Source organism: Myotis myotis, unplaced genomic scaffold, assembly GCF_014108235.1.
Source record: "Myotis myotis isolate mMyoMyo1 unplaced genomic scaffold, mMyoMyo1.p scaffold_m19_p_7, whole genome shotgun sequence".
NCBI lineage: Eukaryota > Metazoa > Chordata > Mammalia > Chiroptera > Vespertilionidae > Myotis > Myotis myotis.
In genome coordinates, this window is record NW_023416379.1 from 18031356 (window position 1) to 18048642 (window position 17287).

General features: G+C 40.2%; 1 protein-coding gene across 3 annotated transcripts; it reads right to left on the reverse strand.

Moving 5' to 3' along the window:
- Nucleotides 1–1954: 1954 nt before the first annotated feature.
- ECHDC1 (ethylmalonyl-CoA decarboxylase 1) lies at nt 1955–16004 on the reverse strand. Of its 3 annotated transcripts, XM_036317791.1 has the most exons (7): nt 15753–16004; nt 14722–14811; nt 11030–11251; nt 9995–10137; nt 8230–8282; nt 6468–6548; nt 1955–2446 (listed from the first exon to the last, which is right to left on the reverse strand). In XM_036317791.1, the coding sequence occupies exons 2-7, from the start codon at nt 14735–14737 to the stop codon at nt 2038–2040; spliced, it is 924 nt and encodes a 307-aa protein (XP_036173684.1). In that variant the 5' UTR covers nt 14738–14811; nt 15753–16004; the 3' UTR covers nt 1955–2037. The 3 variants fall into 3 exon arrangements, with proteins under 3 accessions (XP_036173684.1, XP_036173686.1, XP_036173683.1); XM_036317793.1 differs by lacking the exon at nt 14722–14811; XM_036317790.1 differs by lacking the exon at nt 15753–16004 and having other exon boundaries at nt 14722–15311.
- Between the last annotated feature and the right edge of the window lie 1283 nt (nt 16005–17287).

Consider the following 17287-nt stretch of genomic DNA (forward strand, 5'->3'; position numbering starts at 1 on the left):
ATAGCAAATAAAAACTCACTACTTTGAAATAATCTTTTACCTCTTACAATGTTAGAATTGGGACTACTTCAATTTAATATGTTTTTTAAAGTCTGCTAGTGAGATAATCATGACTTTTGAGTTGTGTATTTTTATTAAATTTAGTTATAAAAGAAGGCTACTTTTTCAGAAAAAAATAGAAATCTGATGTAAAGCGCAAATGTAGGTTACAGAATGCTTCTGAGTCCTTTGAAGTCTTAGGCAGTTTTGATCTAAAGTTAGATTTTATGACATAAACGAGTAAATTCCAGGGCACACAAATTTCATTAAGTATTTTATTTTTGTAAATTATTTCCAGATAAGACAGAATAAAGACTTATGAAAAATAACACCATGAGCAGGTTTTGTGTAGTTTTTCCTTTAAAAACTGGTCTTTGGTTATAGGCTAAGAACCATTAAGGGAACTGGGAAATTGGTAATAATTTTTAAGCCAAAAGTATGCAGGTTTACTTGGTAAATACCCAAGTACAGTAGTTTCCTCCCCCATCTGTGCTTTCACTTTCTGAGTTTTCAGCTATCCAGTTAACTGCAGTCTGAAAATATTAAATGGAAAATTCCAGAAATAAACCATACGTTTTAAATTGCACGCTGTTGTTGGTGCGATGAAATCTCACACTGTCCTGATCATCCTGCCCAATTTGAATCCTTTTGTCCAGCATATCTGCACTGTATACCCCACCTGCCTGTTGTCACTTAGTAGCCATCTCAGTTATCAGAGTCACAGGATCCCAGTGCTGGTGTTCAAGAAAACCTTATGTTACTTAATAATGGCCCCAAAGTGCCAGAACAGTGATGCTGGCAATTTGGATATGCCAAAGAGAGGCAATGAAGTGCTTCGCATAGTGCAAAGGTGAGTATTGTACAATAAAATATTTTGAAAAAGAGACCACATTCACATAACTTATTATATTATTATTGTTTATTAGTTACTGTGTGCCGGGAGCCGTTCCATGCTTGCTGTTTCAAGGGACCTGGCATATATGGCATACTGTTCTTAATATGTTTGCTCACCTGCTTGGCACTATGTGTTTTAACCAAGGTCTCTGAGAAAGGTTGTTTCCCCAGGTAGGGATTTTCCCCTGAAGTTAGGGAGGGAATAAAACCTCTTAACTAAGTGCCAGGCGGGTAATTAATCACTCTAACTACGAACAATCATGCTTAAGCTACATAATCTTTACTCCCTGGAATGGAGATAAGAAACGCCCTAACCTTTGGAATAGAGATTGATAGGATTGGAATCAACTGGTATAAATACAGATGTAACAAGACAGAACGAAGAGAGACAGAACCTAGGCACAGAACCTACACAGAACGTTCTCTAGAGACAGAAGAACTTCGCTGGAGAGAACATGGCAAAAGTTCCTGGACAGAAACTGGCCTCAGAACCTAGAGACAGAACCTAGCGAGAGAACATGGCAAAAGATCCTGGACTGAACCTGACTACAGAAATTGGCAAGAGAACCTGACTAGAACCTGGTAAGAGAACCTGGCTGGAGAACCTGGACAGAACCTGGCTGGAGAACCTAGCGAGGGAACATGACTACAGAACCTGGCTGGAGATCCTAACCAGAACTTCTCTGGAGATCCAGACCAGAACTTGGCTGGAGATCCTGGCTAGGCTGCTGATCAACTGAAGACTGTCTCCGTGTCCTTCCTTCTTCGCCGACTCCATCCACACCTTTGGGGACCCCTGGACCTGCTGGGGTTGGACCCCGGCAACTGTGCCTAATTTATAAATTAAATTTTATCACAGGTATGTAAGCATCACAGGATTCAGTACTGTCCAGTCTCAGGCATCCACTGGGGGTCAAGGAACCTATTTCCTGCAGGTAAGGGGGACTACAGTATACTGAAAGCCATGCCAGTGAGTTTAGGTATTCAAAAAATGATTAAAAACAAACCCAAATACTAGTGCTACCCTTCAAAGTAACTGACATGTTTAATATTTAACTTTTCTACACATTAAATTGGAGTTGTAGTACACCTATTTAAAAGCAACTATTTACAGAATTTTCCTCTCCTAGCAATAGCCTCCAAATTTGCCGGCCCACCCCAAAGTGTTCCTACAAGATCTCTTTCGGTCTGCAACGCCTCCTGGAAACAAAGCTCTTTGCCTGAAGAAACAGTTTTTTTCAAAGCTCTGATCACTTCCGGTGGCCCTTTGATGAACTGATTCAGCCATTCTTGTGCCTCTTTTAGACACTCTGTTTCATCTGAAGACTGCAAGACCTCATCGACCATTCCTAGGTTTAAAGCTAGTTTTGAATCCAGTTTGAGGGCCCCACTTAACACTTTGAGAGCCTGTTTACTGCCAATAATGTCAGCCAGTCGGGTAGCCCCGCCCCAGCTTGGTATTATACCCATCTCCTTGTGAACAAATCTGATCTCACTCTCTCTCGTCATTAATCTGCAAAAGAGAAAAAAAAAACTTAATTGTAATTATGTATGCTTTAATAATAAAGTACTGCCTATTCATGATCTGATCTGAAATCTCCATATCTCTTTATAGATATATTAAAAACAATGTTCAAAACATCTGGCTAAGTATAGAATTCAATTTATACATAGTAGTTAACACTTCCCTTTGAAAACTCAACATTTTTGTTGTGCTTGCTTATCGTTTACTTTGCAAATAAGAATCTAATGTTTATGTTAAGTTCTAAAAGCCCGAAGTGTATCAGTAAAGTGGTAGCCTAATGAGAAAACCTAGGTTAAGTGAAAATATGGGAGTTGGAAATGTTAGGTGGATACCATGGGTAAAAAATGCATGGTTCGGGTCAATAGTCCTTAGGAAAAGAAAAACTGTTTAACCCAGCATCTATCCAGTCTCCCAGCAAATATGTACTAAGCACTATTAATGCCAGTTTACATTCCTGTTAGAGAAAGGCAATGAGTGATATGTCAGCAGTGATAAGTGCTATGAAGAAAAATAAAATGGGCCTTGGCTAGTGTGGCTGTGTTGGAGCATCTTCTTATACATCAAAAGGTGGCAGGTTCAATTCCTGGTCAGGGCACACACCCAGGTTGTGAATCTGATTGCTAGTCGGATGTGTACAGGAGGCAACCAATTGGTGGTTCTCACATCAATGTTTCTCTCCCTTTCTTTAAAATAAAATAAAAAAGGAAAACAATAAAATGGGGCAAGAGACTAGAGAATAAAGATATGTGTGTTGGGGATGTGCTAGTTTAGATGAAAAAGGCCTCTGAATATTTGAGCAGCTACCCTAGTGAGTAAGCAATGAAAAAATCTGCAGGGCAAGTGATCCAGGAAGAGGGCTTGCAAGTGCAAAGCCCTTGAAGTAGAACTTCGTATCTCTGGAACAGGCTACTGTAGCTGGAATGGAGTAAACAGAGCAATGGGAGCAGAAATCGGAGAAGCGGGCTTAGAGGCCTAAGATGGGAATTGAGGTTTTCAAGTGTGAAGCTATTTAGAGGTTACTCAAGAGAGTTACCCTGGTTGCTGTGTTAAGACTTTATTTAGCAGACAATAGCACACTATTTGTCTCTGGAACTTTTTAAAAACTTTTTTTAAAACTGTTTTTATTTATTTCAGAGGGGGAGACAGAAACATCAATGATGAGAGAGAATCATTGATGAGCTGCCCCCTACTGGGGGTCGAGCCTACTACCCAGACATGTGCCCTGACTGAGAACTGAACTGTGACCTCCTGGTTCATGGGGTTGACACTTAACCACTGAGCCACACCAGCCCGGCTGTTGATGGAATTTCATGTCAATAATCCTCAGAACAACCATATGTAGAAATATCTTCATCTTACACAGGGAAACTGAGGTAATGAAATAAATACCTCACTCAAGGTCTCCAGTGCAGCTAGATCACAGAATTGAAACCCAGTAGGTTTAACTTCATGTGCTCTGAACCTCACACACAATAGTTAGACAGGAATGGAAGCAGGGATACCAGTAAGAAAGTTGACGACAGCTTGGGTGAGACAGAGCAATGACTTCCTGTAGCAGGAATTCATTTTCCCCAAATCTTGGGATTTTTATAAATAGGGTGATTAATAAGCAAAGTGGAACCATAAAGGGGAGTTAACACAAAGAAATTAGTGAGCATAGCAAAAGGCTTCATATTTACCAATTAAATACTTGTGCACTATTAATAGACTTTTAGGGAATGGTGCCTATGAGTTTTATATGGAGGCTTCAATGAGAAGCTTTCACTATGTTAAAACCTTAATTTGGACAAAAGGTCATGTCTGAATTTTAATTTTTTTTAAAAGTATTGTTTTAAATACTCATTACCAAAAAAGACTACAAGTTAGTTTTCTAAAATGTTCAATGCAGAGCTGCACCAACAATAACAAACTCTTAGTCTTTGGTCCTTTAATCATAAGAAATATTCCAGTAGAGAATTCTCACAAAAGCCTATTTATTAAACCACTGGGAAAGAGAACTTTCTCTTCAGAGCTGTGAATTCCTACACGGGTAAATTTTCCTTAATTATGAACAATTGCTTTTAGAGTCAAATAGCCATGAAAATACATAATTTTTAAATTGGAAGAGAGAACAAGTATCCTAAGAATCTGAACCTAGCCCCAAATTTGAGAGAGGGTCTGCAGAAAACAATGTCAAAAATGAAGAGAGCAGAATATAAATTACAGAAATAATGCTAAATAGTCTTAGAGACAGGAATATTAACATTGAACACAATCCTATAAAATAGCTTTTCACAGAAATAAACAATATATCACAGTTCTAAATTACAACTGGAATTGAAACAAATGTTGGCTCAGAGCTATTCCTACAATACAGAAAAGGATTATGTCAGGAATACATTTAGAATCAGCTGAACATAAAAGTAAGTTAAAGCCCTAGATGCTGGGATAATGAAGATGAACTTATGACAACAAAAGTTATCTAAATAACAACAAAAGTTATTTATATTTGGAATTCTTTGCTTCTAAAGAAGAATTTTTATCATCTTTATACCATGTGTGTGTTTTTTCCTTTGCCACATTTACAAGGTGATGTATGCCTTCCTGAACTGTATTTTATAACTCTAACAAACCCTGCGGTAATCTTTGTAAAAATACCTGTTGTGATTAAACTCTGACCTCCACTCATTACATATCATATACCTACGGTATGTTTCTATACTGATACACATTTAATACATGCTAGTTAATATGACCAAAAAATATGTTAATGATAAGAGAACACAGATAGTTTAACAATGAGAGAAATATGTACCCTTTCACAAAACTCTTTAGTAATCTAAAAATTAATATAACCGTACTTTATGAAGAAAATGTCCAATCAGTAAGATATATCCAAAGATAGAACTGCTTCCTGATAGACCTTACAGGATTACTTCTAGAGTTTACGTTCAGTTACCTGATACCACCTGTAATGTCATTTATTGCAAAGAATATTAATCTATATAGAAAACTGGAAGACCTAAATCTTGAAATTTTGAAGACTTACTAGAGACTCAATTTTATAAAACTGTATCAAACTCCCTTATTTTGGCAAGTAAAAATATTATAAGGATCTTCTGTTTATTAATGTAATTATTATTGGCAATGTTTAAAATTTCCTGTGACACCTTGGAGGAGGGGAAATGAGGAAAGTAATCAAATGTGGATACACCCATCGTTACTGTATGGATCTTAGTCAAATAAATAAAAGTGGCGAACTGGGACTGAAACTAAATTTCTGTCTCTAATGCTCCAGCTTTTTATTGCCTTTTCCATTTTATTTCCAAGTATGTTATATATACACTACGTTTGCACTTTATAGAGGCTCAAATGTATAAATCTGTACAGGTCAAAGAACATTTGTACTGGTTCTCCTTGTAGTTAAGCTAATAGGACTTAGGAATGGTAACAGAACACAGTTTTAGGCACATGTAAAGCATCAGGTTCTATGATGCCATCCCTATAAAGCATAGCTATCCAATACTAAGAAGAATTCTAGGGGTTGAAGAGTTATTGGTCCCAAATAACTTGATTCCCTAATCAACCCAGTCACTATATTCACAGTAAAGATAAATGTATAGCTGTAGCTTTAAAGTACAGAAAACTTATTTTTATTGGTTAAGAGGATGACTACAGCAGTCTCTCTCCATTCCTTTTTTTTTTTTTTAGTTCTTTACTTTTCTTTGTATTATTCTTTTGAATCTTAAAGTTTCATATATTTCTTTGGCTTCCCTTCTCAGGGATTTTGCTGAAATGGATTTGATTTACTTAAAATCAACTTGTTTCGTTAACTTTTTGAATGCATGGTAATAAAGTAATAGTAGAGCTCAACTGACTAAAATTATCTACTTTAATGATTAACAAAAATAAATATTCACTAACTGATTTTCCTATTTAAGAGTACATAAATATTTATATTCAGACAAAAAATAACTTTGAGCATATGTTAATTATATCTGTGCAAGCAGGAATGCAATTTTCATCCTACCTGAAATCACATGCCGTAGTAACCTCTGCTCCTCCACCCAATGCCCAACCTTGAACCAGTGCAACACTTATCAAAGGAAGTCTGTATATTGAAGGAAAAATGTATGTTAACATTTTAAATTTCAATATTAATCTACAAACATTATTGAAAACTTGAGATGCAATAGAAACAAAATTACTGAACTATGTTTATAATAAATAAGAAACAAATCTCAAAGGATACTCAGTGCATTATGAGGAGCAAATCAGTATAATACTGAAGATATACAATTCATACAAAATGCCATATACGTTTATCAAAATACCTCTCTGAATCATTGTTTATTTTAAAACCAGAGTCAGATTCTAACTTTACTCCAAAAAAATGGATGATTTTGGACAATATACAGCTCCTGGCACTTCTCAACTACTTACTAGCAATCAGGAATAATTCCATGTGATATTGCCTTATTTCGTTTTTATTGGTATCAGGTTATAGATGGAAAAGTTAGGACTGTATCCAAAGGGAGGAAATGTGGGACAGAAGAATGAGCTCCAAAACTGTAGTTATAAAGGTTCCTGTCTTTTCACTGCTCACTCAGATGGTCCAGAGATAAGTCCTGTATAAAGAAATGGCTCTGTAGTGCCAGTAAAAACAAATCTCTTCCTGTTTGCAAAGACCCACTTTGCAGTGCAAGGCTGTATCAGCATAAAAGGTAAATCGAAAATGTTTTGGAAGTATGGATTTTTTTTGTAGGTTCTAATTGAAATGCATAGCTGTAAAGTACAGTAACTGAAAATTTCTTAATACACTTCTCTCAATTAAAAATAATTATTAAAGCCCTAGCCAGTTTGGCTCAGTGATAGAGCACTGGCCTGCATACTCATTGAAGGGTCCCAGGTTCAATTCTGGTCCAGGGCACATGCGGACTCGATCCCCAGTAGTGGGCATGCAGGAGGCAGCTGATCAATGATTCTCTCTCATTGATGTTTCTCTCTCTCTCTCCTTTCTCCCTTCCTCTCTGAAATCAGTACAATAATATTATTTTTTAAAAAAAACTTTAAGAAACAAAGCCAAATATAATAGAAAGAGGTGAACAGGAGCCAATACAATGAAAAAAGTATTTTAGAATAGTAATGTTACGATTCCATTGTTCTTCTTAGACTCTTACATACAAAGAACAACAAAAGTACAGTGTTGTCCAATTCATTAATATACTAAATAAATGGAAATTTCCTTCGTTATTATAGTTTTTAAGTTGTTTCCAGTTGGAATATAGAAGTAGAAAGCTCATCAGCCCAAACATGTCATTGTTTATAATCCCAAATGCAAAGTGAATCCACCTTCCTCACCAACCTGTAGTTCTTTTTCTCCAGTCGGTAGCTCTTTTTCTCTCTTCAGGATACGGACCACTTCGCTAGATGTTCTACTAATTCTGCTTAGGTAATCTTTGTGTCCTCTCCTGATCATGTCTTTATTCTGCTCTGATATCAGTATTTTAACTTTCCCATGTCTATACCTAAATACATACGGCTAGTAATATAATCTCTTTATGGGAAAGCACTATATTTTAAATTCTTTTTATCTCTCATGTCTCTTATTTTTAAATACTTGTGCATATTTCACTAACATTTAATTAAATGACTATCCTCGATGGCACAAACAGTTCATTAGAATAAATATAATTTGAAAAATCAGCTATTTTTTACTGGTACAACACAGAATAATAAAAACCCATTTTTGTTTTATTAGAAATCATATTTGAAAAAGAAAAATACATTACCTCATCAATCTTGTTAAGGTGTTTTGCATGAACATACATAAGGCCACTCCATCCTTTAAATAAAAATAACCATAAACACAAAGGTATAATGCAAATGCATAAGAATTAAAAAACAAACAAACATATTTTCAGGGTTTAGAAAGAAATAAAGCCAATAATATACCTAACTTTTTTTTAAATGAGGTTTTCATTTAAAACTCTTTGAGGCACGGCTGTCTGAAATGCAAATGATGCAGTTTGGATTTTATTGGTGTTCTAGGACTCCTGGGCTCAGCTTGGAATGAGGCATTAGCAAAGACTTAGCGGTGAGAGTTAGGTCACACACCCCTGACAGTATGGGTTCTACTCGGGTAATATGGGGGGAAGAGACATAACATACCCCATCCATTATCCCAGACTCAGAGCCTCTAAAACAGCGGTTCTCAACCTGTGGGTCGCGACCCCTTTGGGGGTCGCCTAAGAACATCAGAAAACACATAGCCTATCTAATAATAGACAAACATGGTAATTAACTGTACCTTCGCTACCATCACCATTGGCTGATCAGCACGATATGCAAATTAACTGCCAACAAAGATGGTGGCTAATTTGCACACTGTAGGAAGGGCAGGACACCGGAAGCCGCCATCCAGGCCCCCGTGTGCGACCCCAGGAACCACCGGAAAGCTGGGCCGCAGGCAAGGCGGCCCCCCGGGACCCAGGAGCTATGAGGGAGAGGGTGGGGGGCAGAGGGAGCTACAGGAGCAGCTCTGGCTGGAGAATGAAGACTCCCGCTGGAGCAAGGAGCAAAGACTGAAGGTTCCAGCTGCAGTGAAGACTGTGTCCAGAGTGAATATGGAAGGCGGTGGCCAGAGTGAAGGTCTGGGTCCCGGATGCCAGAAGAAAACTGGTGCTGGCAGCCAGGGGAAAGAAGGCCTATTGCACGAATCTTCGTGCAACGGGCCTCTAGTTGAATATATAATTACATATTGTTTTTGTGACTAATCACTATGCTTTAATTCAGTTTGTAACAATGAAAATACATCCTGCATATCAGATATTTACATTATGATTCATAACAGTAGCAAAATTACAGTTATGAAGTAACAACGAAAATAATTTTATGGTTGGGAGTCACCACAACACGAGGAACTGTATTAAAGGGTCGCGGCATTAGGAAGGTTGAGAACCACTGCTCTAAAAGTATACAGCCTACATTTACAATTTAATGGCAACAAATACATTTTTTTCCTTTTTCATTTCTCTCATGTTTTGTTTTTGTTGTTGTTGTTGTTTGGGGCCTAGGGGATGTGTGGAAGCCTGAATTCAAGAAAAAGAAGTTCCTTGGAGGGCTGATAATGGAAGATGATTAAGGTTCTTTTTCTATCAGAGTAATAATTCAAAGCAAAACTTTAAATTGTTATCATTTGTTGAAGCTTGCTATGTACCAAAGTACCAAAGCTGTTAGATTCTATATAGTATACCTCATATAAATTCCTTTTCAGGAGATGCTAAGGGGCTTTCACTTAAAATTCAAGTTCTTGCTGTATTCAATAATGTACTTTGGTTATTGCTAATCTCCTCGTTCTTCCTCCCCACCCCCCACCCCCCCTCAATACTTCACACTATTGCAACCTAATCTTGAAGAAGCAAAACAAAAACTCTGATCCTTGGAAAGCTATTAAAGAGTAGCTGTCATCATAACCATATAAGTAAAATATAAATAGCTCAGCCATAGCTCTCTGGTAAACATGTAGAGCCCAGTATGCAATTCATATATACTTGCCTCTGGAGTTCCTAGGGCTTTCACAGCATTCAGATCAGATCCTGAGGAGAATGTATTTTTTGCCCCACGAACAATGAGACCTTTCCCCTCTGTCCAATTTTCCAATTCAGTCACTTTTTCCAAAAGTTGTAGCATCATAACACCTGCCAGAGAGCGGGGGGGGGGGGGGGGGGGGGGGGGGGGGGGGGGGGTCATAAACAGCTAAGATACTGAAGAAACAGAAATAATTTAGAAACCATAAGGCTTCAAACAAGACTCTTATGTCATATATTATACAAATTATTTACTGAATGTCAAATACCTATTGTGTTGGTACTATGATGTACATACAAAAGAGGTATACATAACAGTCCCTGGTTTAAAAGCTTAGTGATCTTTTGCATAACATCATGGCAGCACAATTCGAATTTGAGCTTTGGCCAAAAATGACAAATCAACATGTATCCTGAACCTTCAGGTCTCTTAAATATAAAATTTTTATATTCCAAGAGTGCTGCCTAGCAAATAGAAGGTATTTACCAGTATCCGAGTTAGGAAATGAGAAACAAATAGATAGGCAAGTGCAGTGTTTTCATTGATTGAAATTACATGTTTAAAATCTGTCTTATTTCAATTCACAAAAAGGAAAATTTAAACTAAATAGTAATTTCTTTTTTCATTTATAGGTTTTTCTCTTTAGTTGTTAAAAATCTTTTAAACCACCTTTCCTTTGTCTCCCAGTAACATTAGCTGAACACAAACAAATGAAGTTAGTAAGCAGTTAATAAATTTCAATGGAAAAAATAATCAAGATTAACTTGATATTTTCCTTTTCATTAGCATCTGTATTCCCAGGTTTTTAAATAAGAAAATCATTTAAACTTCCACCATGAGTAAAAATGTTCCCGTTCATATGATAGTTTTGTTTTGTTTCCATGTTCTACAAAGGGTACCATGACTTTCACGGATTACGTCACCAAAGTAAGGATAAGAGTCATGTAATAGCAGGTTAGAACTAGTGTCACTTTTTAACGAGCCTAAGAAAGCTCTCTGTACCTGAGAAGGCATTCCTTTTACTGGGATTGTTCAGAGTAAGGATGCCAATGCCATTGTCTTCCTTCTGAAGGTCAATGGATCCGCCAGGAAACTGCTGAAGTTTTTTTTTTACTTCCTCCTCATGGAAGCCATGAGATGTATTATAAAGTGACAATCCCGTCTGATGGAGCAATTTTGTCCTTAGAGACATAGATGATGTCTTCAAAAGACTTGCTGCCATTTCTGGAAAAGAGACATAAGCATACAACAGTGCAGATGAACAGACACTGTGGTACTAGTTTTTTGTTAATAGGCCTTTCTGTTTAATTGGGAGGACTTTCCCACATCTAAAAGCAACTTTTTGAAGAAAGATGGTCAGTATGGAATTCCTTTCCTTTCCCCCCTTTCTCAAACCACATAATTCACAAAGTATATTATTTCAGTACATCAGAGATATGATGACACAGTTACAGTGCATTTATTAGGTCCTAATACACTAGGAAAGTTTAGAAGAATGTTGCTGTTCCGTATTTAGCATCATCTCCTGACTCCAGGTAGGTTTTCTCATGACAGTTGTTCTTTTTCCAACTCTAACTTTCCCAAAATTTAAAAAGAAATTCAATCCAAATGCCCACTTAGAAACGGTCTTAATGCAAAAATGTTTTAAGAACAATCCTGTTCTCTAACAGAAATTTTATTCTTAGCGTTATCCTCACTTTATGTAATGTTTTCATAGAAAAAGCTGGAAGGGGTCCTGAGGAAAATGGGGAAAGAAATAGGGATGTATGTGTCTGTGTTTTCTTTATTCCCCAGGGTTCTGTCACTCTTCTCTTCTCTTGGGTAATCCCAACTCAGCCCACAGGCTTTTCTTATGTAAGCATTGTTGTTGACATAAAACATACTAGTATATCCAGAAAAGTACACAGCTTCATGAGCTACATTTAAGTAAAGAACAGCACTGAACACATGTAAGCCAATAATCGCACTCAGTAGATAACATGAATCTCAGGTTTGCTATGCCACCTTTCAGTCACCACTCCAAATAAGAATAACAATTATCTTGACTTCTAATATCCAAGATTGTTGGCCTGCTTTGAACTTTATATAAATTAAATAATATGGTATACTCTTTTGTGTCTGATTTCCACTATGTTTGCAACATCCATTATTGCTATTATGTGTACTTAGAGCAGGGGTGGGCAAACTTTTTGACTCGAGGGCCACAATGGGTTCTTAAACTGGACCGGAGGGCCGGAACAAAAGCATGGATGGAGTGTTTGTGTGAATATAAATTCAAAGTAAACATCATTACATAAAAGGGTATGGCCTTTTTTTTTTTTTTAGTTTTATTCATTTCAAATGGGCCGGATCCGGCCCGCGGGCCGTAGTTTGCCCACGCTGACTTAGAGTCAAAAGTCCTCTCTCTCTCTCTCTTTCTCTCTCTCTCTCTCTCTCTCTCTCTCTCTCTCTCTCTCTCTCTCCATGTCCAAGCTTGCTTTTACCTGGAGTATGCTTTATGCATGTTTTGCCCCTGGGGATATGTCAGATATACAAAAGACAACTCATCAGAAAACTAAACTGGAGCAGAGGTCTTGATCTTTTCCACAATACTTCAGTATAAAAGAAATGTGCCAAAGAAACCTGATAAGAACTTGGGTGGCTATTTTTAGAAAATAAATTTGCCTATATTCTGTTCGGGGAAAAGAACAAAGAATTAAATAAGAAAATAATGAAGTATGATTCATAAAATCATTAGCATTTTAAATTATTATTGTGGTATAATGGAATTAATAAATAGTATATCTTCTCTCACAAATTATGTCACCAAAGTAAGGATAAGAGTCATGTAATTACCCTCTTTCCAATCCAATAATACAAAGACAACTGGTACAGATGCCATCAGATCTATTTCTCTTTATCCTTAAATCATTACAATTTAAAAGATTTATGTAACTGCCCTAACCAGTTTGGCTCAGTGGATGGAGTGTCGGCCTGCGGACTCAAGGGCCCCGGGTTCGATTCTGGTCAGGGGCGTGTACCTGGGTTGCGGGCACATCCCCAGTGGGAGGTGTGCAGGAGGCAGCTGATCGATGTTTCTCTCTCATCGATGTTTCTAGCTCTCTATCCCTCTCCCTTCCTCTCTGTGAAAAATGAATAAAATGTATTTTAAAAAAAAAAAAGATTTATGTAACTAATATTATACCTCATCAGACATCTTTGATATGCTGATTTTCCCAAGGAAACATAAATACTTCCTGTAGCCTTCTCTCTATTAATTCCACATGTTCTCTCTTCTCTCTCCCGCCCTCAATTCCTGCCCTCTTCCACTAACTCTCCCTTCTTTTCTCTCCTCATATTCCCTTGTCTGTGCCACAAAATAGTACCATGAAAACTCAAGAGACCTGCCTACCAGGTTTCTGACCTCTGTTTGGAAATCCAATTCTAGAAATCTGATCACAGCCAATATGTACAATTTCATCGCAATTCTAATTTCAGAGACAAAGACATCAGTGCTGAGGAGATGACAAGGTGTTAGCTACTATTAAGCTACTATGGTACCTGAAAGTACAAGTGAAGGAACGAGGGCTGAGATTCAAGTTTTGCATAAACATGAAGTTGAGCACCAGCACTGTGGGCTAGTTCTAGAATCGTAAAACAATGAACAGGTTCTAGGGCATTTACACCTCATACACTTTCTTCAGGGCAAAGTGCAAGTTTAACACTTGCCATGCAGAATGCTTTGCTTTCGGGCCTCATGCAGATTCCGTTCAGCGGAATTAAACCACACCACAGGGAAAGGGAAGGAGAAGGGAGCCCCACAGACATCTGAGATCAAAGGTGTCACTTCCTTCCTTTTTCACAGTGCTGCACAGGTGACAAGAGTTCCCCTCTCTGCACAGGGAATAAGCTAGCTGTTCTCTTAAAACCCATTTTACACATCCTGAAATTTAATAAACCAAAAAATTAACACAAATGCATACTCAACAAGAAAACAATTAGCCTAAGGTAGGTAGTAAACAAACAAAAAAATCAGAAATATTCTGTTTCAGTCAATATATGACGTGTTTTCAAGTCTGGATTTGGTTTTAGGCTGTCATTCTATATTGTACCATGCAAGTTTCATTACATGCCATACACACCCTTTTCATCACACAGCCAATTTCATCACCAGCCAAATTCAGTTTCTCAAATCCTTCCGGTTTTCTCTTCACTCCAAGCCTCTGTCAATGTGATTCTTACCTGTTACACTGTTCTCTTCCTCAGAGTAACTCCAGATCACCTCCTTGAGGAAGTCATTTGCATGTTTAGAACCGCGCTTGACAAAATGGTATCTGTCAATAAACCTTTGGCATACAAGGCTTCAGAATCCATAACGCCATAGGAGGCTTAAAAATCTGTCCACAAAAACCCTAGCCGGTTTGGCTCAGTGGACAGAGCGCCGGGCTGCGAACTGAAGGGTCCTGGACGCGATTCCCGTGAAAGGCATATTCCTCGGTTACAGGCTCGATCCCCTTGCAGGAGGCAATCAATTGCTGTGTCTCTCTCACATCGATGTTTCTCTCGTCTCTCCCCCCCTCCCCACCTTCTCTAAAAATCAATGGAAAAATATCCTCGCGTGAGGATTAACAAAAACAAAACAAAACACAAAAACAAAAAAAATCTGTCCACCAACCAACTCTCCATCTACCCTGTTTATTATTCGCACCACTCACCCTGTTGGGACTCCATTCCTCTTTGCAAGCTGGTTTCTCCTATGGGACCGATGATCACTGCCTGTGCTCCACCTGACTGTATGCACTCAGCTTTCAAGTCAGACAAGAAAAACGTCAACAAAAGGTCAGCTGCTTGGTCTGGTGACTATGTTCCTTCCTCCTCCAGCAGACGTCACAATTTATATCTTTCCCCCTAAACTTATTTCTTCCAAGAGTTACAGGTCTCCACAGATCATATCCACTGACCCCGATCCCTCCAGCACCTAGAGCATGAGCTGGTCAACGGCAGGCTCTCAGATGTGGAAGTGAGGGACGAGGGGGTGCCCATGGAGATTTCCTCTCAAAGCCCTTATCAGTCTTTTCAGCATGGAAGTCTTTTAGGTCATCTGTGGTTCTGATCCCCTACCTGGGTGACCGTGTGTGTAGCGATAAAAGGATTATTGAAGCTCAAAAACAGTCTACAACACATTCCAAACATAAGGTGAACAGCTTTTGTCGTTCTTCTGGTTGGAAAGTTGGCTGCACGCAGCACGCTATGTAGTTTCCGTGAAGCGAGATAATTTAACAGCGAAGCAGGGAGAAGGGCACTCGTCCAGGCCCTTGGGAACCTTACCTGGCCGGGACTGCACACCAGCAAACAAAGGCAGAACTCTCTGCCATCCCGACGTTCCCTTCCGCCAAATCCCGAACGCCAAGCCAACCCGGGGCCTCCCCAACCTACACAAGGCTGCCTGTGTGGCCCCAGCCAACCCGATGTTTCCTCTCTCTCACTTTTTCTTTGTTCTTTGTCCTATAAAAGCTTTGGGCCCCCCACCCACTGTGCGATCCTCGGACACACTACGCTTCGTGACCGTCTGAAAAGAGAAACATCTGTTTGCATCAGCTGGACGTTCTTTCGTTATTTATCATGACACTACTCGGCACAGGGCCTGGAAGGTATTCCTAGTTTAAATCCGTGCGTTGAAATACTGCCTCCCGATTCAGCTATTTCCCCACGTTCTCAAGCAAGTTTTTCCCTCCGGCTCTCTCACCTGGCCTAGTCCGGCGGCGGCGCTGGGCACTGCGTCCGCCCGTCCAGCAGAGGGCAGTGGACCGCGCGGCCGCTCCGCGGGTACCGCGCCGCCGGGGCCCGGCGGGGCCCGGAATGCAATTCGTGTGGATAAACGCTGAGGTCCATTACACAGTGCCTTGCCAGGGCTCGTTCCTAGCCGACACCTAAAATGCAGCCCCTGCGGCCAAACTCTTGGAAGGCTGGCGCTGACTTTCTCTCCCGCTCCCCCTCGCCCCTCTTCCGCTTTCACGTGCCCCTCTTCCGCTCCCCCTCGCCCCTCTTCCGCTTTCACGTGCCCCTCTTCCGCTCCCCCTCGCCCCTCTTCCGCTTTCAGGCGCCCCTCTTCCGCTCCCACGTGCCCCTCTTCCGCTCCCCCTCGCCCCTCTTCCGCTCCCACGTGCCCCTCTTCCGCTCTCACGCGCCCCTCTTCCGCTTTCACGTGCCCCTCTTCCGCTCCCACGTGCCCCTCTTCCGCTTTCACGCGCCCCTCTTCCGCCCTTCAGCACCCGCCCTCCGCCGCCTCAAGTCCACCTGCGCCCTTCCTGGTGTCCCCAGCGAACCGGGCCGGGGACTCCTATTGTACGCGCTTCCCGTTCTCGGTTCTGCGACAGAGGCTTAAGCTGGTGCGGGAGAGGAGCTGCCAAACCCCGTTTATTTTCGGATTCCGACGTTGACTTCGGAAACCGGCAATGAGAAAGGCTGCGGCCAGCTCGCGTGGCCAAGCGAGAAGACCCACAGTGTCCCTGATGGCAGTGCACCTGCGTCGCTGGTATCATGAGCACCCAGAAGATCTGCAGAGAATTGCCTGTGCCCCGAAGTGTGGAGGCAGAAAGCGGGGAGAGCCCTGGCTGGTTTGGCTCAGAGGGTAGAGCCCTGGCCTGCGGACTGAAGGATCCCTGGTCGGATTCCGACAAGGGCACATGCCCCGGTTGCGGGCTCCATCCCCAGTAGGGGGCGTGCAGGAGGAAGCCAATCAGTGATTCGCTCTCATCATGGATGTTTCTATCTCACCCTCTCTCTTCCTCTGTGAAATCAATAAGAATATATTTTAAAAAAAGAAAGACAGAAAGCTGGGAGAGTCCTTCACATGGGGTTGCATTAATGTCAGCACCAGCTATGGATTTCTCTCAGGGACTAGATGGCCTGCCTTTGCAGGATTATGCAAACCTTTCAGAATTTTGCCACAACATTAGGACAAGGAGGAATAACCCTTAAAATCTGGGGATAAAATTGCCCACCATCCATGCAGAACTGAGGCGCCAGAATAGAAGTGAAAATGATTGAAAGAAAAGAACATCACATTGCTTGTGTGAACAAAAAGGGGCCACATGCTAACCTAACTCAAGGAAGGCCTGCTGATGGCCTTGCAAGCTCAAGAGACCTAAAGTAACCACAAAGAGTGGTCCGAAATTAAAACCTCATTAAAAAGCAATTTATAGTGGGTAGTCCTGTCCTAGGCCAGCATCTTCCCTGACAAAGATCAACTTTGATCTTTACTTGAGCCTCTTGTCCTTT